General features: G+C 36.6%; 1 protein-coding gene across 3 annotated transcripts in view; it reads left to right on the top strand.

The window, feature by feature from the left end:
* The first annotated feature begins 353 nt into the window (after nucleotides 1–353).
* The window catches only part of LOC122731518 (bifunctional heparan sulfate N-deacetylase/N-sulfotransferase 3), a 230,118-nt gene continuing 206,362 nt past the window's right edge, over nucleotides 354–24,109 (top strand). Inside the window, exons 1-2 of one of the 3 annotated variants that reach the window (XM_043971676.1) lie at nucleotides 354–949; nucleotides 19,163–20,305. In XM_043971676.1, the coding sequence (XP_043827611.1) occupies nucleotides 19,325–20,305 (981 nt within the window). In that variant the 5' untranslated portion in view covers nucleotides 354–949; nucleotides 19,163–19,324. Of the gene's footprint in view, nucleotides 1,193–19,162; nucleotides 20,306–24,109 lie in introns of all 3 variants that reach the window. The other 2 variants (XM_043971674.1, XM_043971675.1) reach the window with 2 other exon arrangements.

Raw genomic sequence — 24,109 nt, 5'->3', positions numbered from 1 at the left:
TGGAGATGACCATGGCAGGAAAAGACAATGCTTTAAAATATAAGGAGCATGCACAATCTCCGAATAGGATAAAGCACCAAGGCAGGCATGACTACATTCTTCTTCTTCTTTTTTTTGGCTTTCCGTTATCATGCTCATTCCTCCTACTCTTCCAGGCCTTCTCTTCTCTGCCTCAGTTTCTTTGTTTTGATCTCTTTCTGCTTTTGTCTCTGTCTCAATCTCTGTAGCCATCTCTGTGTCTCTAATTCTCTTACTGACTCCATGTCTCTGTTTTTGTGTCTATGTATCTCTCTTTGTTTCTGTTTGTCTGTCTCTGCCTCTGCCCGTGTCTCTCTGACTTTGCCTCAGCGTCTTTTTCTGACACTCTCTGTCTCTGTTTCTCTCTATCTCTCTCAGTCTCTGTCTCTAGCAGCAGCCACAGAGAGCCCACAGCAGCCTACAGAGCCCCTCCTAACCCCTAGAGCATGGAAGGAAATGGAATTCCGGAGCTGAGCACCGCGGAATCTCTGGCCCTCTAGACCTGGGGAAAGGAGCCGAACGAGCAGTTCATTGGACACAAGGTCAGCCAATGGAAAGGTTGCCGGCGCTGAAGAAGGAGTTCTGCCTTCCACTCCTGCTCTGGCTCCCTCTCTCCTGCCACCTCTGAGAGTGTGTGAGAGGATGGGAGGGGCTGGGAGGGAGCAAGAGAGTGCGGCATCCTTCACTGCTAGATAAAAGTAAGAGGGACTTTGGGTCCGGATCAGTGCCAGAGTGCATTCTAAGTGGAGCTGGTGACAAGAGAAGCAGCAGCCTTCCCTCACCGCCCATTGCTTTGCAGTTCTGGAGGGAACAGTCCTACTGAGAAGCTCTGGCTGCTCCCTCCCTTCACCCACTCCCCCGCCAATTCCTTGTATTTCATTCCCTTTGGGTACCTCCTGGAGTCACCTCCTCCCTAGCAGCTACTGTCCGGGTAAGGGACGTTCGAATTCCTGGGAGAGGAGGGGGAACGCAGTTCGCAGCAGCCAGCCACCCACAGGGCTGAGCTTCAGGCTGCTGGCCCCTCTTTGTAGACCAGATTGCAACAGCGGCCGGGAGCCTGGCCACAGAAGACCCCTGTTCTGGGTCTAGAAGAGCTAGTTGCAGCAGGTCAAGAACAAGCCGGAGCAAGAAACATGTTCGCCGAGAGCAGCCTCCAGAGGTAATTGAATGAGAGGTATCAATTTTTTTCTTCTTCTCAGTGATCAGACCAGGAAGGATTTGGGTTACTTGCTAACCCCAGGGTATGGTGGATAGACTCCTTAAACAAGTTTGGTGTTGGCTGCAATCTGGAAATCCCGGAACTCATACATGCCATTTAAATAGGCTTTCCTCTCTTCCGGTTTGAAATAAGTTTATTTAGACTACTAGCAATAGCCTCCTGGGATAACTGACTCTTGGTTTGTAAATAAGATTTTGAAAGGTTTTTATTGTTGCTGTTCCTTTTGGCAGACTGTGATTCTATTTACTTATGCATATTTATTAACCCTCTAACTTTTCGTCTGCTAGGAACTGCTGGCATTTAAAATATTCTTAAAAGACCCATTACAAGTTCAGTGTAGCATTCGGAAGTCCTGTTATTTATCATCTTAGTTAGCATCTGTCTTCTGAGTGTGGGACTGGAGCCTGGCCTCAGGAAAGTTTTGAGTGTGACACTCTTGCCCTCTAGTGTCTTCAAAGCTGATAGCAATTTTGATGGCCGATTTTACTCAAATGTTGCATAACAGAGGAAGAATAACGCCACTTCGAATGCAAATGACCAGCCCTGAAGCCCATTTCTAGAAAGCACAATCCTAGGTCATTTGAAGTTTTAGTCCCTCTTCTGTCCAGTGTTTAAAAGTTTGTCAGATTTTTCAGTTGTTGGAACCTTCTCCAAGATGAGTTTGTTTACTTGAGTATCTTGCCGAATTTAGTTAATTAGTGGCTTCCGCCCCGACTTGTAGGAGTTTATGAATAGACAAAAGAAATGATGAAATGGTTACTCTTCGTTTTCTCAAGGTTTCATCAGTCAAACAGGGATTAGATTATATTAAATGACTACTTTGGCTCTCTTAGATTGGTTAGTGGAAAAGCAATCATTAAAATTAAATTAAGTTCAACAAAGAAATCTTTAGTCAATCCACTGAGGCACTTTTAAAAATCCCCAAACTGCAGAATTGAGCATATGAGATTTTTTCTTTCGTGTCAGATGCCTCAAATTGGCAACTCATCATTATTTGTGAAATAAACGTGAAGCACTGATCATATATCCTTCAGAAAAGGAATTTACTAGGAATATTAGGAATTTAAAATACAACTTATAAAGCAAACTCACGGCCCTTGTTTTCTATTTGATCCCATTTATATTGATCACGCTAAAAAAAGTTAAAATAATTTAATATGATATACAACTTGGTGAGATATCACGTATGAAGGACAAAAATCTTAAGAATTAAAAAAAATTGGTCAGCAATGTATTTATTGCTTATTTGGACCAACTGTCTTTCTAGAAAATCACATTCTTCTTAGTCTTTCCAATCTAATAGATTTTCAAATACTTTCAGATGTAATGTTAACGGGCTTTTTCTTTTCTTTTTGCTAAAATTGTTGTGTCTGGTAACATGGTGGTTGGGAAGAACATTTCCTAAATAATTTTAACTGCTCTTTTCTTCACATTAAATTTAAGTATGTTTCCTTAAATCCTTAGCCACATTTGAGACTAATATAAGATATTTGGTTGCTGTTTTTCTGAACCTTTGAAAAATGTTCCTGTTATCAACTATCAATTCCACTGACATTCACCATGGGGCACCATAAGCCAATTGAGAATCTCACAAAAGGTCTGCATATTTAGATAAATTTTTTTTGCTTCCATCATCATTCTCTTTTGGTTCAAACTTGAAAAAAACTTTCTAGACATTGAAGGAAATTTATTTTTTCATATCAAATCATACCAAGAATTTTGAGTGAGTAGACTGAAAAAAATCGATACATTTTAGTGTTGGTGTAGCTTCTCTAGGATGTTATTTTTAATGGCAAAATCAAAAGGTTTTTTCTTTATTCTGATGTAAAAATGCATCCTTACACTTTGTAATGTGATAAACTATATACTCTGTGCTTAGAAAGAGGCCTCATATTAACAACATGTATAGAAAGAATAAGAACTTTACCTTTTTCTAAAGAGATATTTTAAGTTTGTTGCTTGCTTTTGCTATGATATAGGTTACTTGCTTTGGATAATTTTACCCCCTGAAAAGAACAGCATTTCCTATTTTCTCAGATAATTTCACAGTGAGTTTGGTGGGTTTAAAGGTTTGATAACAAGACAATAGAAGAGAAGCATAATCTTCACAGATGGTATTTAGAATTATTTTTCCCATGCTGATTCAGGAAGCCAAAAAAAGATCCTTTTTTGTGAACTGGGATTTGAATATTGAGTAGTTAATTCAAAAAATAGTTTTATTTTAGACTCTAAGATCCAGAGATCTGTGTTATGAGATATATTATTCAGGAAGTGTCTTAATATGACTTTTTGGCACTTTTGTTGAATCTCAGCAGTACATTGGCACTTGGGGCCAATTTTTTTGTCTTTGAAAACCCATATGTAAGTATATAAAATATATTCAAAGGAAATGCATCTATTTTAATGCCTTAAGATGTTTGCATACATTAAAGATAAGGATTAGAAGAAAGAAGAATAAGATACATTATCCCCTAACTACTAATGCTCCATGGAGAATTTTAATTAGAAAAAAAAAAGTGTATCCTTAATTAGGTTTCTCTGTAGTCTCTCCCATTAAGAATGGGGATGGATAAGTAGGCCTTAAGGCTTTAACACTGGAACATGAATTCTGGGAGCATCAACCCAAATTGATGGGAAACTACAATGTCACAGAAGTATTTCTATCTACTATGCTATAGCATTACTTATCAAGACATTCTTTAAAAATGAAATGATCCTGAAGGACATCTAAGAAATAACCAAGAACTGTTTACAAATTCTTTTAAAAAAAGAAAGGAAGGAAGAAAAGAAGGGAAGGAGGGAGGGAGGAAGGAAGGAAGGAAGGAAGGAAGGAAGGAGGGAAGGAAGGAGGGAAGGAAAAATATGAAATGTATCAATTTTGTATACAAAAGTATCAAATGTATCAATATCATGTTAAGTGACTTCATTTTAGTCTCTGAGTTCCATGATATTTCTGTGGATTTCTATAAAAGGTGGATATAACTAAGAGAAGGTTGCAAGACCCCACTACCATCCACAGAACCTAGAAATCATCTCCTAAGAACTATAAAATGAGGGCTGCAGTCTCTTATTACTCAATTGACAAATATAAAAAAAAAATAAAAAATCAGGCCATTCAAGTTCTAAACCTTTTGAGCAATAAGCATAAATCTTAGGGAAATCAAAATTTCATGTTTGCAATATTATTGAAAGAATATTGGAAAGACACAACAAATCAATTAAGCAAACTCTCATTTACTTAGCTGTAAGGGAGAATAAAAGAATTATGAAATGAGGATTTTATAGGCTAATCTAATAAAGGAAATATTTATACATGAAATAATTTGTAAAGAATAGAAAATTGCAAGTACTTATGTATAGTTAAAATATCGTGTATGTTCTTGATCAAGGAGATATATATATATATATATATATGCACATATATAGTATATGTGTGAATGCATGTATTTTCATAAGGATAGGACTTACTCTTGCATGTGGGAATTACTGGCTGTAATTATTTCTTCTCCAAATACTACCTACCCTTGAAAGGTCCATCATTGTTGCTGACAACCTAAGACTAGCATCTGCTTTCTAACTGGTTCTTAATAATACCACCTTACATTCATATGTCATTTTAAGGTTCACGAAGTGCTTTCCTTTACAGGATATGGCAATGTGCATGTGCTTATGTGCTTCATAAATCTCTGAAAGAGAGCATGGGGATGATTATCCTGCATCAACAAAGCAGGTCCTTTGATTCCATGCCATCCAGCAGTATTCCCTAAGCACAATACTATAGTGGGCATTAAGTCCCTTTCCTCCCAGTAGTTAATAGCCAAAGCAAACAAACAATAGAAGGATGGTGGCAATCTGTTCTGCTTAGTTAGATAGCAAAATATATGCGGGACAAAATGAAGGTCATTCCCTCTTTTCTTGGGAATATACATTATTACTGACCTCCTAGACCCTAGTAACAAACTACATCAGATATGATTTTAGCAAACTCATTTTTGATTAATGTACCTAACAAAAATGATATCCCCAGATTTAGCATTTCTCTCATTTGATTGGAATGGTGTTCATCATACCCCAATTCTACAGACAGAGTTCATTTTTGGTAGTACTGTGAGGTAACCATCTGTTTATTTACCTATCAGGGTGGGGTAGGGATTAAAATGAATATGACTTATAATTCCATATACTTTTTCTTGGGAAAATTGTGTTCTTCATCCATGAATGACATGAAGGATTCGATTAGCAAATTATTCAACTTGTTTTTATCATCAAAACATAACCTTTTAACATAGATCTTATGTACAATTACAAATATGGTAAAAGGAAAGTGAATTTATACGTAGAGGGCTGAACTTGTTTCAGAAAATTGTGGATTAAAATCCTATACCTCAGGGGCAGCTAGTTGGCCCAGTAGATAGAGAACCAGCCCTGGGTCAGAGGACCTGAGTTCAAATCCAGCCTCAGACACTTAACACTTAATAGCTGTGTGACCGTGGGCAAGTCACTTAACTCCAATTGCCTCACCAAAAAAAAATTCCTATACCTCCATGTGTCTCAGACAGGAGGAACTATGTACAAAGTCAGAAATAGGTTGTTTTGGCAGAGAAACTCTCCTTATAGTAGAGAACTTACGTGCTGTGTGATTGTTCTTGAGAAAGTTAAGGTACACTGTCAAGGTCTTTTTTTTTAAGTTGAAGATTTCAATATATAGGTTGATGTCTCCTTAAACACCCTAGGCTCCGGGTCCTAAAACTGTATATGGAATCATGAGTCATATTTATTGAACTTCCTCCCACCCCCTGCTGCTGCCATGGTGAGAAAGTAAACACTTTATTTCAATAAAACTATTTTTCTTTGAAATTCAATGGATTGTTTTTATATTTAGAAACATTACTCTGAGAAGGGATCTCCTCATTTTATCAGACTACCAAAAGGGAGGTCCATGTCACAAAAAAGTTTAAGAATCCTAGATTTAGAAAATTGTTTCTTTAATTATTAATACTAATCTCTTGTAAGGTTCATTTCTTATTGTATTTCTCATAATACACACCATCCTTATGCATGATTGAGTTAGAAATAAGGTGTAGGTTATGGAAGTTGAGAAAACTGATGAACTAGAAGAACAGGGTACTTTAGGGGGCATCAGCATAGGTGGTGAAATTCATAAATATAAAGAGGATTGTGGTGGAGAGGAAGACTGTGATCCAAATGCTGAAAGCATTGAGAAAGAAGGGACCATTCCAGAGAATTTATGATGAATAATGTTACTCACCTCTTGACAGCAAGGTGATTGACTCAAGTTGCAGAAAACTACGTATAAAATTGGCCACAGTGGATGTGGAATTTGGTTTGTATTGTGTGTATATACATATATACACATGGATATGTATGGACACTTGCATGTATATGTATATTGTGTATTGCTTTTTCTTTCCAATTAGGGAGTGAGGGGGAGGAGGACTAGAGGTAGAATACTATAAAAAATAAAGAAATAAAAAATAAATATGGGGGCAGCTAGGTGGCACAGTGGATAGAGCACCGGCCCTGGATTCAGGAGGACCCGAGTTCAAATATGGCCTCAGACAGTTAACACTTACTAGCTGTGTGACCCTGGTCAAGTCACTTAACCCCAATTGCCCGGCAAAAATAAATAAATAAATACATAAATAAATAAATAAATATACACATATGTGTGTGTATAAATTCAAGGAAGAAAACAGAAGGAAGGCTAGAAAGAAGCACAGACAATCAAGATAGATCTTAAAGTTACACGTTGAATTTATCATGTACCTAAATGAAGTTTCTTAGATAATCTTTTCTTTTTTTAATGTGTATGAAAATGCCCATTTTATTTGGTATTTGCTAAGTTGAGTTTGTTAGTTTATTTTAAAATAAAATATGGGGGGAGAGGGAAGAAGGAATGGTGGGGGGGGGAGAGAGAGAGAGAGAGAGAGAGAGAGAGAGAGAGAGAGAGAGAGAGAGAGAGAGAGAGAAGGAGGAGGAGGAGGAGGAGAAGAAGAAGAAGAAGAAGAAGAAGAAGAAGAAGAAGAAGAAGAAGAAGAAAGAGGAGGAAGCAGAGGAGGAGGAGGAGGAAGAGGAGGAGTAGGAAGAGGAGCTGGAGCAAGTTGGAGTCAGTGGATAACTGTAACCAAGCTCTAAATAGGATGATATTGATGATTAAAGTAAACTTCAAAGAATATATTTTGAGTAATGGTAGCAGCAAAGGGGTAAAATTTGAGGTGAAAAGCAAGATTTATCTCTCCCTTCCCTTCTAGTCCAGTAAGGCTGTGGGGTATACATAAAAGACACAATATTGTTGAGGGTTGTCAGGTTACAGAGTCTCTGAGAGAAACCAGACTTCCTTGAGTGAAAGAAAATAGAAGTGTGAGAAGACAAGTTCTAAGATGAAAGGAAGTTTGTTAATAATAGAATGGCTTTCTAGAGGGCATAGGAGAAGGGGAGGGCAGAAGATATTAGGGAAAGCTAGGGCTGAGGTGAACTGGGAACAGAGAATAAGGATTAGTAGCAAGGGGAAAGTTTATTTGACTTGGTTTTTAGCCTAGGTATCCTGCAACTTGGAATCACAGGGATTGAGAGAGAAAGAACTAGGGGTTTTCTACTCATGGGACACGACATAGTAGTATTATCATTAGCTTTGTTATCTGGAAAGGCCCTGTGATGGTGGGATTCAACTTCAGTTAATTCTCAATCACCAAGAAATAAGGGAGCTTGGGTTAGGTTCCCAAGGCACTCTCCCTAGAAGTTATCTTAATGGAAAGAGGTTTGGAGTTTGAGGTTCTGATCCTGGGTTTGTGGTCTAGCAATGGCAACTCTGCCCTATCATAGCCCTTTGGTTATGGAGAACTCTAGCATGAATGAAGGCTGAATAGGTGTAATTTTATGGCAGTTGGGGCTGGGATATTGTTAGAAGCCCTCTGAACCTAGTCCCTGAGGGCATACCTTCATAGTTAATGTCTCATCTTGCTTTTTATTTTTGTTTGGGTTAGGTCGCTATGGCTCTTAGGCCTTCTCATAAGATGCTAATTTCTTCAGTAGGATTTGAGCACAGGGTTCATGGAATTTTGTGGCATTTATAGCAGGTTCTTCCTTTTGGAAAGGAAACTAGAAGTGATTAGGTCGATGCTGTCTTCTGCCAAATTGAATTGTTGGTTATGGATTTGAGGTGCTTTTTCTTGGTTGGTAAGTACGGTTGAAAGGGCTCTGATTCTTTTTGGTTGGAGAATTCCATAAGCACTTTTTTCTGTATTTTGCCAACAAAGGCATTTGTTTTTATGGTTTTGCATGGTTTGCAAGCAGATATGTGTTCTTGTTTATCTATATACATGTTTTCCTGTCAAGTCCAGAGTGAACTCTAAAGTTAAGCTTCTACCTGGTTATGTAATGACTTTTTTATGTGCAAATGTCCAATGAATTATTTTTTTCAAATGACTGAAAAGACTAATGTTGATTAGATATGGGGGGAAAGAATAGTGAAGGGTGAAAATAAGATCCATAACTGATTCTGGAACACTATTTGTGCAGATAAAACTACTTCCAGTGAATGCTATTGTAGAGTCTTTTGTATTTGCATCATCAACATTTGAAAACCCTATCTGCAGGGAATGGAACAGTAAGTTTGTAGACAGAGCTAGAAAGAACCTTAGTGGACAAGTTTCACACTGTCATTTTCAGATGAAGAAACAGACCCAGAGAAATTGTGACTTGCCCAGAGTCATTCAGCTACTGTCTGGTGGTAGCAACAGTTTAATTCAAAATAGGTGCATTTTGATGGTTTTCAGGGGTGAAGAAGAACATAGAAGGGATTGAAGAAGCAGTAGTTGCTAGGTAAGAGTTGGGTAGGAATTTATGAGGTTGACTGTAGAAAGTGGTATGCACAGTTGCAGTCTTTTCAAAACCCTCTTACCTGAATTCCTGAATAGTATCTGAAGAGAATAGTGTAACTCCTGGTTTTAGAACATATGTATCCATTTCCTTTAGTTTTGGTGGTAAATAGTCAGTAATCAAGAGAATACGCTGGTTGATGTCTTTTTTTTTTTTGCGCGGGGCAATGGGGGTTAAGTGACTTACCCAGGGTCATACAGCTAGTAAGTGTCAACTATCTGAGGCTGGATTTGAACTCAGGTACTCCTGACTCCAGGGCCAGTGCTTTATCCACTGTGCCACCTAGCTGCCCCCGATGTCTTTAAATTTTATGGATGGAAATCCTGTGTTAGTTTCCTAATATCTTCCCTGAATTGTCAGTGCCAGATTCAACTCACAGCTCTGCATCAGAGATAAATATCTCATGTGCAACATGTCTTTCACTTCTGACATTAAGAAACAAACTGTGAAATGCTGCTGTCTGAAATGCAAAAATATTGCAACACATTTTGTACCTAGTCAAAAACACTTTGCAAAGAGAAATGTGCATCTTTAACATCAAATGTATTCAAAGACTTCAGAGACATTCAAGTACCTTTAGCACCCAAACTAGTGAATTTGCATGGATTTCATTCAGCTATGTAGACATGGGCTTAGGATAAGAGGAAGAAGTGGAACTTTACAATTTACATTGGATCCATTTCTCCTTTCTTCATATTCCTCATTAATGCTGAACTTTATTATGTGCATTATAGCCATCAATGGAAAATGAGATTATGTCAAAGATAATGGGCAACATTGATTATAACATATTAAAACACACCCACAAATGCACACTTTCTTTTAACAAGTGGTAAATCATTATACTGGAAGACTTCACGTACTATTAGTCTTATTCACTCTTTGATGCATATTATATTAGATCTGGGACTTTGATTCCATGGAATTTTAGATTATATATGAAGTACAAACTATTATTTTGAATTTTTCAAGTGTTAATACAATGGTTGCCTCCAAAGCATGATTTTGTGGAAACTGAATGGAACTTTATTTGAAAGAAAACTTTGCTCTCTATATTTAGCTAACTTTATGATATTTTTCATACTCTTTTCTGAAAGGTAGAGTTGGAAATTTGTCTCTTAGTATCCTTTGAAAAACACTGTCATCTGGATTGGTCCTATAGTTAGGTCCTATGACTAGGACCTTCTATGACATAGAAGGAATGGGTAGTTTTCCTTACTAAGAAATTGGTAGGCTACCACAAAGTCTTGCCTTGAGTATCAAAATCCATATAATTGGATCATAGAGTTATAGATTTAGATTTAACTATTTTCAGAGGTTGCTTTTTGGGGACCTAGATTATTTGCAAGTCTGTTGGAGAAAAAGAATGTATGTGATAAGTTGAAGTGAAATTTATCAATTAGAAACGAGATCATGCCAAATCCTGATGATTTCTTCACAAGGTGTCTCAGATTCATCTCTTCCTTTTTTCAGGAGTCAATATTTAGGTCATTATTACCTCATTTTGATACAAAGGAAAATTGTATAACTTGAAGCACTATATGCATTTCAATATTCTTCCTCCTCTTCTTTTTTTTCTTCTTCCAGTTCTTAAAATTCTAATTTCATGCTACAACATGGCAAGGGAGTACTTTTCAGTTCTCAAAGGTGACACCAATTGAAAACAAACTCTGGCAGGAAAAGGTTTTGAGTCTGGGCCTGGTGATGGGATGTATGTCAGCTGGCTGAGGGCCAAACTAAGTTCAAAAGTTTTTCCTAAGGCTAGCTGAGGAATGGTCAACTTTTTGATTATAATGATTCTCAAAGACCCTGTCTTCTAGAGAGCTTATGGGGTCTTCATTGGTGGAGAATGTTGATGAAATCAATGATTCAAACACTGATGAAATCCTTGAAGTATTGAATTAAATATCATCATCATGATGATGAAGAGAAAGAATGGTACAGTGGATAGAGGCTGACTTTGGGAGGAGGAAGACATGTCTATGATATGAATTGGTTGTGTGACCCTGGGCAAGTCATATAACCTGTCAATGTTTTGCCAACTCCATAAATCAGGTGTTTTTCATATTGTAGGTGTCATAGACCCCTTGGCTCTTTGGGGAAGCCTATGGACCTCTTCTTAGAGTAAAATTTTCAAAGAAAAATTAAATACCTAGGATTATGAAAATCAATTTTAATAGAATAGTTATATATAAATATATGACAACTACATAAACACACATATATAAATAACAAGGAGAACCAAGTATATTAATATAGTTTCACCTGCAAGTGTTATATTCATACACGATACATATACAAAATTCATAGACTCCTAGTTAAAAAAATCTAGTCTGTGATCATAAAGTTGCAGAGAAGGGGTCGACCTGCCCTGGTAGAAGTTTCCTCATGTTCTATTTCCTTATACAAATGAAATCAGAGATGTGATTCAAGGCTATTTGGGGAAGTCCAGTGCCATTTCTTCAGATTGTCAACTAATTCCTGTCTGGTGGTAGGTAGCATTAAAACCAGGATTCTGAGTTCAGACATAATTTGGAGAAGATAGCTTGTAGACACATCAAACACTTAGGTTTCTGATGTGGTAATAAAAGGTGAATCATAATAACAATGCAAATCCCTGGTGGTTTAATTCTGACGAAGTAAAGAAGTATGTTTCTTCTGCTCTCATAACTCCTCTTCACTATTCCAATCTTCTGTCCTAGTGAGCTCCACCACGATTCTAACCCATGGCATGGTGCCATTTAGATTTCCCATACGTTATCAATAAACTCCCCTCCATTTTTGAACTTTATAATTAATTTTCTAGGAACTCCTTAATTTAACAGATATTGGCATCATATCCCTTCATCATATCCCTCTGTTCACTGTTTAGAACATTTGACCACTGACAAGACCAGAAGTGGCAAACGTGTTCCTTGCTCCTCAGCGTTCCCCTTGATTCCAGATTCTTTTTTTTGCTACCTTCCTTCAATTACTATTCCTCTGTAAGGTTCCTGCAATAGTTTAAACTGCCATGGCCGCTAAGTGGCACAGTGGAGAGAGTGCTAGGCATGGAGTCAGGAAGATTTGAGCTCAAATGTGGCCTCAGAAACTTCTGTGCTATGTAATCCTGGATAAATTACCTGACCTCTGTCTTCCTCAGTTTCTTCAATTATAAAATGGGGACAATAATAATGTCTGCCTCCTAGGATTACTATTTGTGAACCACTTTACAAACCTGAATTGTTATATAAAGGCTAGCTACTATTTTATGAAAGTCTTATTTCAATTGTTTCCCAACTATAATTGGCTTCCTTCACTCCAATTTCACTTTTTACCCCAATCTGTTTTAAATATCCTCAATGCATTCATCTTTTAAAAATACCATTTTTATCATGCTCATCCTGTTTTCAAGAATTTGTAGTGTTTTCCTTTTGCCTTTCAATGCATTCTCAATTCACAGAACTGTGGAATCTGAGCACCAGAAGATACCTGCAAAGCCATCCAATTCAGCCAATACACACAGAGAATCCTTACTATAACATACGTGATGAATAGGTGTCCAGCCTCTTTTTTGAAGACTTTTAAGTAAGAGAAACCATTACCTCATGGAACAATCCATTCAATTTTTGAACATTTGTGTGAGGAAGTTTTCTTAACATTATGCCTAAATATCCCTCTTGGGAACTCTCACTCATTGCTTCTGGTTCTGTTTTTTGGCTTCCAATGGGGCAAGTAGAATCCCTCTTTGACACGACAGTTCTTCAGATATTGAAGATAGCTATTCTCTTTTCTTATAGCCTTCTTTTCTCAAGGTTAATTGCATCTGTTTCCCTTAACCTATCCTCTTATCTTGGACACAAGGCCCTTCCCCAGCCAGATTGCCTTCTAGAGACTTCTGGTTTATCAATTATTTTCCTTAAAAAGTTAATAATTTTTTAAATTGGCAAGCATATTAAATAACTTGACTTTTTCACTACTCTCCCCCAGTAAGAAAAAATATCTCTTGACATTGTACACGGTATCAACAACATTGTGTGTTGATCAACTGTGATAGACTTGATTCTTCTCGGCAATACAGTGGTCCAAGATAGTTCCAAAGGACTCATGATGGAAAATGCCCTCCAAATCCAGAAAAAAAGAATTATGGAATCTAGCTGCAGATTGAACCATATTATTTCTATTTTTTTGTTTTTCTTTTATGAGGTTTTTCCTTTTTGCTCTGATTCTTCATTCACAGCACGACTAATGCAGAAATATGCTTAATGTGATTGTACATATATAACCTATATTAGATATTAGATTGCTTGTTGTCTTGGGGAGGGGAGAGGGAGGAGAGGGGGGAGAAAAATTTGAAACTAGAAATCTTATAAAAACAAACATTGAAAACTATTTCTACATGTAACTGGAAAGTAATAAAATACTTTTATGGAAAAAAAGAAGAAAAAAAAGAAAAAATATCTCTCATAGATAGCTGCATAAACTGGCAAAACAAATTCCCAGATTAACCGTGCCTCAAATGGCTTTATTTCAGGTGTGTCACTTTTCTGTCAGGTGAGATGCTTGTATAATCTTCATTCTTTTGGACATCATTTATCATTGTTTTTGTTAGAGCTCTAGTCTTCCAAAGTTGCTTTTTTCTATATGATGTTATGATGTTATTGTTCTGTGCTCACTTAGTTGTGCATCGGTTCATAAAGGTCCTCCCAGTTTTCTTTGAAATTGTTCATTTCACCGGTTCTTATGCAACAATAATATTTTATTATATTCATATGCTTCAACTTATTAAGCCTCCCCAGTAGGAGGACATATCATTGGTTTCCAGTTTTAGGCTTCCTCAAAAAGAGCTGTTACAAAGATTTTTGTACATCTACAGCCTTTTCCTCTTTCATTCTTTTCCTTTCCTTTTTTGTCATTCCCTTCCCTTTACTTCCCTCCCTTCCTCCCTCCCTCCCTTCCTTCCTTCCTTCCTTCCTTCCTTCCTTCCTTCCTTCCTTCCTTCCTTCCTTCCTTCCTTCCTTCCTTCCTTCCTTCCTTCCTTCCTTCCTTCCTTCATCTGTCATATAAATAATAGGCACTTGATAAATATTTCTTTTTTGTTATTTCTTTCTCTTTTTTTCTAGATTCCTCCTTCCCTTCTTCCTTCATTACTCCCTCCTTCCTTTCTTTTTTCTTTCTTCTTTTCTGTTTTGTATTTAGGCCTACTAGCAATATAGCTAAGTCCCAGTATATGCAGTTTGGTCCCTTTCTCAGCACAGATTCAAATTGTTTTTCACAATGGCTAAACCATTTCACAGCTCAAAAGGTGCACTAGTATGCCTATTTTCCCAAAGCCCCTACACAATTTATCATTTCTCTTTTTTGTCATCTTAGCCAATCTAAGATAAGAGATAAATCCTCAAATAATTAATGTTCTTAAACTATGATGACCAGAACTGAACACAATATTCCAGTTGAGATATGATAAGTGTTGAACACAGTGGAACTATTACTTCCCCATTCCTAGAATTTATACCTCTCAATATAACCCACAATCACAATACTTTTTAGGACTGCCACATCGTATTACTAACTCACACTGAGCTTGAAATCTGATTAAAACCCCCATGTATTTTTTCAGAAAAACTATTTTCTGTGATTCCACCATCTAATAATTGTGAAGTTTATTTTTTTTTGTATACAAGTACTTAAGACATCTAGTAAATTATAGTTCAGTCTGACACATAAGACTTCCTTGAGGTTGTACACAACAAAGGGGAAACACAAAATACATAGAAAACATGAACACATACAGGGAAGATTATTTAGGTACTCAACTCTATGGAACCATAATACTCTATCACAAAGAGGTGTCTCACCAAAACTTCATGTTCTATCTCCTAGAGAGATGATCTTCTCTGTAGTCACAGGGAGCCTACTAGGCAATCCCATAGCACTTTATTCTCTCTTCTCCAGTTAACTCCTTTGATATTTATAGTTTTCCTATGAAATTTGCATCTTATCATATATTGTCTGCTTCTTCTAATTATTTAAGTTTCATTATTTAGCATTAGGGTGGTGTCCCTCAATGTGATTTCATTGGTATGGAGGATTTATAGTTTGGAACTTCTCCAACAACGCAGACTGGCAAGTTGTCTATAATTTATATTCCTAGATAATTGCCTGATGGTACAGAGACACTGAATGATTTGTCCATGGTCCCACAGCTGGTATGTGTCAGTACCAGGACATGAATCTAGGTCTCCTATCCATTATGCTTGCCTATTTTTCTAAATGTCTGATCTTTTCTCTCTCCTTTTCTGTCTTAACCTTTGTGTAACTTTTAGCCCTGTTGATCACCTTCTTCTCTCTTCTCTCTGTATTTTTGTGATACTACTCTCTCTTAGTTCCCCACCCTCCTTTCTGATTTCTCCTCAGTCTACTTTGACGGACCTTCATCCAGGTCACATTTGCTAGCTGTGGGAGTCACACAGGACTTTGTACTGGGTTCTCTTCTCTTCTCCTATCCTGTTTCATTGGGCAATATCGTCAGCTCCCATGAATTTAATTATCATGTCTTGTTGATGATTCTCAAACTTACTCATTCATCCTTAACTTCACTACTAACCTCCAGTCTCAGATATCCAACTATCTAGTAGAGATCTCAAACTGAATATCCGGTAGGGATCTTAAATTCAATGTTTCCAACACTGAACTCATTACTCCACCTCCCCCAAATCACCCCTCCTTTTTAAGTTCTTGATCACTGTCAAAGGTACCACTATCCTAGTAACCTAGACCTATAATTTTGGTGTCATTCTCAACTCCTCACTACCTCTAAACACCTTATATTCAATCTGGTTCCAAGTGCTGCAGATTTTACCTATGTAAATTCCCTCACGTAATCATCTTTATCTCCTCTGACATTGCTACCAGCCTGATAATTGTCCTTATTCCCTCATTCCTGGAATATTGAAACGGTTTCCTGGTTGTTTTGCTACAGTTTCTCTTCACTCTAGTCCATCTTCCAAACAGCTGTCAAAATGATCTTTCTAAAGTGTAGGCATGACCATGTCTTCACCCAATTCAGTAAATTCAATGACTCTCTATCACATCTGGGATCAAATATAAAAACACCCATATCACGTCAATGCACAAACTTTTCCAATTTTTTTTTGGTGATGCAATTGGAGTTAAGTGACTTTCCTAGAGTCACACAGCTAGTAAGTGTCATGTGTCTGAGGCTGGATTTGAACTTGGGTCCTCCTGAATCCAAAGCTGGTGCTCTATCCACTGTGCCACCTAGCTGCCCCTCCAATTTTTTAAAACACATTATGTGGAACCCCTTACAATGTCCTCTGTGATCAATTTGACACTAGTCTTCTTGCTTTTCCTTAAATGAGACATGCAATTATGTGTCTTTGTGTATTTTTACTGACTGCCACCCTTGCTTGGAATGCTATCCCTTCTCATCTCATCTCCTGGCTTCTCTTGCTTTCTTCAGGTTCCAGCTAAAATCTCACCTTTTACAGGAAGCTTTTTCTGATCTCACTTAATGTTAAAGTCTTCTCTCTATTGTTTATCTTCAATTTGTCTTTTATATAGCTTATTAATATAGAGTTGCACAAATTATTTTTATGTATTTTCTTCCCCATTAGACTTGAGAGTAGAGATTGCCTTTTGTCTCTCTATGTATCCTCAGCATTTAGTACAGTTACCTGACACAGGCATTTAATACTAAATTGTTTATTGATGGATTATTTTACAGTCTCAGAAAGTCAGTTAATTAGTCAAAGTGATTATATTAACTGAAGAAAAGAAGACAATACCCTCTTTGTAACTTAAACTAGCTTCAAGATCTGTTATCACCAAGAAAAGTCATCACTTAGTAACTAGACTTTTGGACATTTTTCTATAATGGGTTCATATGTAGAACCTTTCCTTTTTGTCAGGCCTGACAGAACTTCTATTTCAAAAATATCATCTTCAAGAATTCACAGCCCCCTCTATTCCACAGAGGCATCAAAGAAGAATTTTAGATGGCTATATCTATATGTGTTGCTATTTGGAACATTACTAATAAATAGATCCAACACTTTTAATGGACAAGTTTCCATAATATTGTTTATGAATTGTTTCATGCATGAATGTATTCCCTAAATAAATTATAGCTTTTCTGTATAGAAGGACAACATACTAGTTATCATTTACATAGCATTTTAAGATTGGCATAGAACTTTACAATTATTAGGTCATCTGTTCCTCATCACAACCTTGGAACCTAGGCACTATTATTATCCCCATTTTACAGATGAGGAAAATGACACATATAGAGGTTAAGTGACATCCCTGGTCTCACACAGCTATTAAGTATCTGAGACTGGATTTGAATTAAGGTTGTACTGATTCCTGGCCCAGTACTCTATCTGCTATACCAGTAAGCTATATTATACTTTTTGTATACTTTGTAACACTGAACTAAATTTCAAGCTGGAGCAAATCATCAGGAAATAGACATTAATGATTAATCAATAAGAATCAATTAATAATTAATCAATAAGTAGCAATTAATAAATTGCTATCAACATACAACAGAAGCATAAGATTCTCATAAAACCAAAGTTTCATATTGGACATTTGTTCTGATTTATTTGAAATTCCTGTTGTTATAATGACACAGCTTTGTTCTAGAAAAAAAAAAACATCAAAGAGCTTACTTCTTTGCAGAAGTTGAACATATTAGGTATGATACTTCACATATCAGAGTAATTGATTGAATGCTTTGTCTTTTTTCTGAATCATCTTTTTATTTTCCTTTTTCTTTTTTTTTCTTTTATAAAAGATGGTTCCCTGGGAGTGGAAGGATGGAGGCATATAGTGGAAAATAAAAATTATTAAAAAAAAAAAAACAAGGGGCAGCTAGGTGGCGCAGTGGATAGAGCACCGGCCCTGGAGTCAGGAGTACCTGAGTTCAAATCTGGCCTCAGACACATAACACTTACTAGCTGTGTGACCCTGGGCAAGTCACTTAACCCCAATTGCCTCACTAAAAAAAAAAAAAAAAAAACAAAAACAAAAAACCAAAACCAAAAACAAACCAAAATATGTCAATAATGTTTATGTTCAAAGAGAAAAAAAATTCCAAAATACTTAGAGGGGAGTTTACAAATACAAAATAAGATCTTTTGTGAGATAAATTAGCAGTAATTAAGTGAAAAAGAGAGTTAAGCGATATAATGGATAAGGTACTAGACTTGGAGGCAAAAATACATGAGTTCCAATCTTGCTTCACAGGCTAACTACTTTCATGACCCTGGGCAAGTCAATTAACCTCTCTGAGTCTCAGCTTCCTCTTGTTAAAATGAAAGAGATGGCTCAATGATCTTCCAGCTCTAAAACTATGGTCTTAGGATTTTTCTAACTAAATGAATCACTCTGGGTTTCTTTTAAATCGTAAGTTTGACAAAGATCTGGTTTAGATACAACTTTCACAAAAGTGCCAATTGCAAAAGCAAGGTCTATGTGTAATATATTCAAGATTTTTATGAACCTTCAAATTGTACTTGCTTTAGACAAGTAGTGTTTGGCCACCAGATAAAATGATGGTTCCCAGAAGATTCTTTGTGTGTGTGTGTGTGTATGTGTATGTTATTGGAGATTATTTCTTATTGACAGCATCTGGAAGTCATCTTCTCTGAGCTAAAGGAAGCTCCTTGTAGGGCTGAAGTCTTGACAGTGTATCTGAGACCCTTCCATTTAGGATCAAATCCTTCTCTTAGTCATTTGAGTGAGATAGTCATGGTAGTAAGCTATGAGGTTGGCTTTTTACCAGGCCCATTTCCTTCCTTCTCTCAGTCTCTCTTATATCATCTGATTCTGGAGTCAGGTAAGATCAGTATTTTCATTTACTGTCTTATCATTCATCCATCCTGAGTAGACCTTTTGCAGCCAGTGTGGTGGGTGGGTATGGGGTAGGTAGGGGAGGTAGTTGAGGGGAAAGGCAAGGAGAATTTCTGCTCTTTCAAAATATATCAATTCAATATTTTATGCCTGACTTCTGTCTTTCAGACTATATTTTCTGTGAATTTTGCTGAAGGGAGACAGATGTGCTGCAATGGTGACATAAAATACCACATCGACTGGAGAAGTTGCTGAAACGCTGTCTTTCCTTTCTTACTTTCTGTTAAATGCCACTGCTATTGGGAGCCATTTGAGGCACATGTATTCGACATGAGTTTTATCATGAAGCTTCACAGACACTTTCAGCGGACGGTTCTTTTGCTTGCCACCTTTTGTATGGTGAGCATTGTCATTTCAGCATACTACTTGTACACAGGCTACAAACAGGAGAATGAACTCTCTGAAATGTCTTCAGAAATGGATTGTGGGGAGCTTCCGTATCTGCCATACAAATTAATGGAGTTAAAGACCATGAAACCCTTTGACCCATTAAGGACAGACCCCATTGTTCTGGTGTTTGTGGAGAGCCAGTACTCTTCCCTGGGTCAAGACATCATCATGATACTCGAATCAAGTAGGTTTCAGTATCATATAGAAATTGCTCCTGGAAAAGGGGACCTCCCAGTGCTGATTGACAAAAATAGAGGCAAATATGTTCTTATTATATATGAAAATATTTCAAAGTATGTCAATATGGATTCTTGGAATCGAGGCCTTTTAGATAAATACTGTGTGGAATATGGTGTAGGAGTCATTGGATTCTACAAGACCAGTGACAATAGCCTGCAGGGCTCTCCACTAAAAGGTTTCCCTTTTTCAGTTCATGGAAACCTTGCTGTGAAAGATTGTTGCATTAACCCTCATTCTCCATTGCTCCGGGTGACAAAATCTTCTAAGCTTGATAGACGTTCCTTACCTGGAAGTGACTGGACAGTTTTCCAAATCAATCATTCGGCATATCAACCAGTGATATTTGCCAAAGTCAAGGCCCCTGAAAACCTCTCTCCCCCCATTTCCAAGGGTGTTCTCTATGCCACCATCATACATGACCTAGGGCTTCATGATGGGATTCACCGGGTTCTTTTTGGCAACAACTTGAACTTTTGGCTGCACAAGCTCATCTTCATAGACGCCATCTCCTTCTTGTCAGGGAAGAAACTCACATTATCCTTGGACAGGTATATTCTTGTGGACATTGACGACATCTTTGTGGGGAAGGAGGGCACAAGGATGAATACCAATGATGTTAAGGTATGTGTTGGATACCTGAAATCTTCAAATGTGAGAGTTAGTTTTCAGTTCCACTCTTCCCCCCCCATCCCAGGTAGATTGTATCTTCATTTGTGATAGGAAATAGGAAATGTCTCTGCAAGAAAGCATTGAAAGATAGAATTAGCTATGAAAGGAATAAATTAGTTTCTTTAGGGGAAAAAAGAACTACTTCCTGGTAATTTATTAATTTACATCAGTCATTGGTTAAAATTTAACTTTCATAAATGAAATAGAGGTAACTTTTTTTGTTTGTTTTTTTTTTTCTCCTGATGGTAAATAACAACTTTCATTCTGGAGAACAATAGATAAGATTAGAAATGAGTTCAAGTATTTGACATGTTAAAACAGTATTTTGGTTTCTCTTATCATTATGTATTTTGATACCCTGGAATGTCACTTGAATGCAGATAAAATGGTATGTGCAAAGAAAAATATAGTTTATATACATAAGAATTACTTTTGAGATGATATTTACACAGATAGATAGATTAACTTTTAGTATTTAGTTACTTTACTAAAATATAGATGAGGTCCAATGCAGTATTTTGATTCCATTTGTCTTTGCCTTCTGTAAACCATCACCTTTTGATGAAGGCAGGAAATATTTCTGTATATAGGAGTAAGAGAAACTAATATGTACAGAAGGTGTTTTAACATAAGCAACTGATTTTTGATCATAGATGATATATAAATAAGTTATTTACATCTACATTTTTCATTCAACACTATACAAAATGTTATCTCTTTCCCACTACATTTTATTTTTCCATATAAGACAGGAAGTTTTTTGAGATTTAAAAAAAATCCATATAGAACTGACCTCCCCCATTTGAGGAAGTTTTTTATTTGTGTCTTCTTTTGTCTTATCACAATAATTTCTGTAGCTATACTTTCTCTTACTCTTCTCCCCTCCAATCCTTCAGGTGAAAAAATAATGGCATCCAATTCAGTAATAATACATGCAACATTCTACATTAGCAGCCCCCCATCGCTCAATCATGTTTAAGTCTCTGTAAATCATCCGGGGTCCTCTTATTAGAAATGCTGGAGTAGTTTGCCATTTACTCCTCTGGCTCATTTTACAGATCAGGAAACTGAGGCAAACAGGATTAAGTGACTTGCTTGGGGTCACACAACTATTAAATATGAGGTTGGGTTTGAACTCATGTCTTTCTGACTCCAAGTCTGGCACTCTCTCCACGGTACTACCTAGATGTCACCCTCGAGGAAGGTGGTATGTCTCATTGTTTGTTTTCTGAGGCCATTATTGGTTGTTCAGATATGCAGGATCTTTTTAGTTACAGTTATAGAATCAAAGCTATAGAGATGTAAGAGGCCTTTACAATTCATCAAGACCAACTTGCTCTTAATACAGATGAAGAAACTGAGGCCCAATGATTATGTGATTTTCCCAGGATGAGATCTCTAGTAAATGTAGGAGGAAGGAATTTTTTTTTGGTGGGGCAATGAGGGTTAAGTGACTTGCCCAGGGTCACACAGCTAGTAAGTGTCAAGTGTCTGAGGCCAGATTTGAACTCAGGTCCTCCTGAATCCAGAGCCGGCGCTTAATCCACTGAGCCACCTAGCTGCCCCCCCCCCCCGGAAGGATTTAAATCCAGGTCTTTACTCCAAGTCTATTCACGCTACCTTCTGTGTCTCTCATTGAGGTCATTAGGTATATTATTCTTCAGCTCTGTTTATTTCAATTTTGCATCAGTTCATACAAATATTCACATGATTCTCTGTTTTCATTGTGTCCATTATTTCTTACAGCACTTTCACCCTTTATATTCATGTATCAGTTTTTCAGCTTTCCCCTAATTAATAGGCATACAATTTGTTTCAATTTCTTCACTATGAAAAGTGTTATTATTAATATTTTTCTTTAAATGGTACTTTTCCTTTTGTCTTTGAAGTCCTTAACATATGGGACCAGTAGTGGGATTTTGAAGTAAAGAAAGTTATGAACAATTTAGTCACTCTCCCTGATTCATATTTTTTTTGGGGGGGTGGGTGGTGAATAGAGGAAAAGAATACGTACCAACTCCATGATAAACGTATATAGATACATATAGAAAGATTATGCATGTGTATATAATTTTATATTTGCATGTGCATACACATATATCTATATGGATATTCATATGCATTTGCATATACATGTGTTTATTTAATAATATGTTTATAAATTGTTAGAAAAGCATACCTTATAATATGAGATTTTTTTTCTCAAGACATTAAACATCTGTTATGTTACTGAAATTCATTAACCTTGTTAAGCACACTAAGATACCAAAGATTAAATTAAATGTCAGCAGAAGATTTGGCAGAGATATTAAGGGGGTGAGGTAGGTGGTAGGAGGGGAAAGAAAGGGCTCCATCACCCTTAGTTTTTAAAACAAATTAACTAGGGGCAGCTAGATGGCGCAGTGGATAAAGCACTGGCCTTGAATTCAGGAGTACCCGAGTTCAAATCCAGCCTCAGACACTTGACACTTACTAGATGTGTGACCCTGGGCAAGTCACTTAACCCTCATTGCCCCGCAAAAAAAATAAAAATAAAAATAAAAAAATAAAACAAATTAACTTATAAAGAAGTTAAGTTGTTGTTAAGTATTTCAAGGTGAAATGACTTAAATCCAAAGTAGATAGTTAAACAATTTCAGCATGTGCCTTAAAGTTTTACAAGATAAATAAATCTGGTTCTATTTTATTTCAAAACAATATGATAAAATCTGTTCAGGATGTTTAATTTTCTGACATAAAGCTCTTCAAAATTTCAGAATCACATAGAATTGTTGACATAATTAATGAAATATCAGAATACAATGAACACCTAACTAGTCTTAATGTAATTATTGCTAACTCTCCCAAATATTAAAAAAAATGATACAATGTGGGTTTTTTTCTTTTGCTTTTTTGGGTGAGTCAAAAGACAGTTCATAGAATCAATTCAAAATATATCAAAACATTTAAAAAATTTGTAAGATTGGATATCTTTAGGAATTATGATTTTCTCTACTTCATAAAGACTTTCTGTGATTATTTTGAATTCAGTTTAGTTTAAAACAATATCTTATAGCAGACTTGTTTTCTTTCTCAAAATATGAATTCATAACAATTTACTTGTTTATTTTCATTGGCTAATTCATAGTTTCATTGATTTATTTATTATGAAATATTTATTGGTGACAAACTCTGTAAGTCATTTTGTTGGACTCTGTGGTGATTTCACAAATGTACAATTCATAGATTCTGACTTTCAAGAGTTTACAATCAGTCCAACTGACTGGTGGAATAAAGGGGACTCTGGACCCATAGTCAGGGAGACCTAAGTTCAAATTTGGCCTTACACATTATCTGTCTGACTCTACAAAAGTCATTTAGACTCTTTGTGCCTCAATTTCCTGATCTGCAAAAGGGGAATAATAATAGCACCTTTCTCCTAGGTGAAGATAAAATGAGACTATTTGTAAAATGTTTTTAGATCAGTGTATAAATATTAGCTGGCATATTATCAATCAGCATATATAATTGTTAGCTGATATAGAGCAAATATACAGATATCCACATGACTAAACATTGTATGATAAGTGATATGCAAGCCCACAGCTGTGCTGAAAGTACAATAGACTTGACCCACATTCATGCTAACTCATGGGAGCAGTTGAAAGGTGTTGAGGCCGACTTCAACATAGGCATTTCACAAATACCCCTGGAAGGATGTCTCCTGATCCCAACGAGATCTTTTCAGCTCTAAATCTCTCCATCTATCTTGTATTT

Source organism: Dromiciops gliroides, chromosome 6 (genome assembly GCF_019393635.1).
Source record: "Dromiciops gliroides isolate mDroGli1 chromosome 6, mDroGli1.pri, whole genome shotgun sequence".
NCBI classification, from domain to species: Eukaryota; Metazoa; Chordata; class Mammalia; order Microbiotheria; family Microbiotheriidae; genus Dromiciops; species Dromiciops gliroides.
Note: the sequence above shows the minus strand (reverse complement) of the source record. Positions and strands in the feature narration are given on the sequence as shown.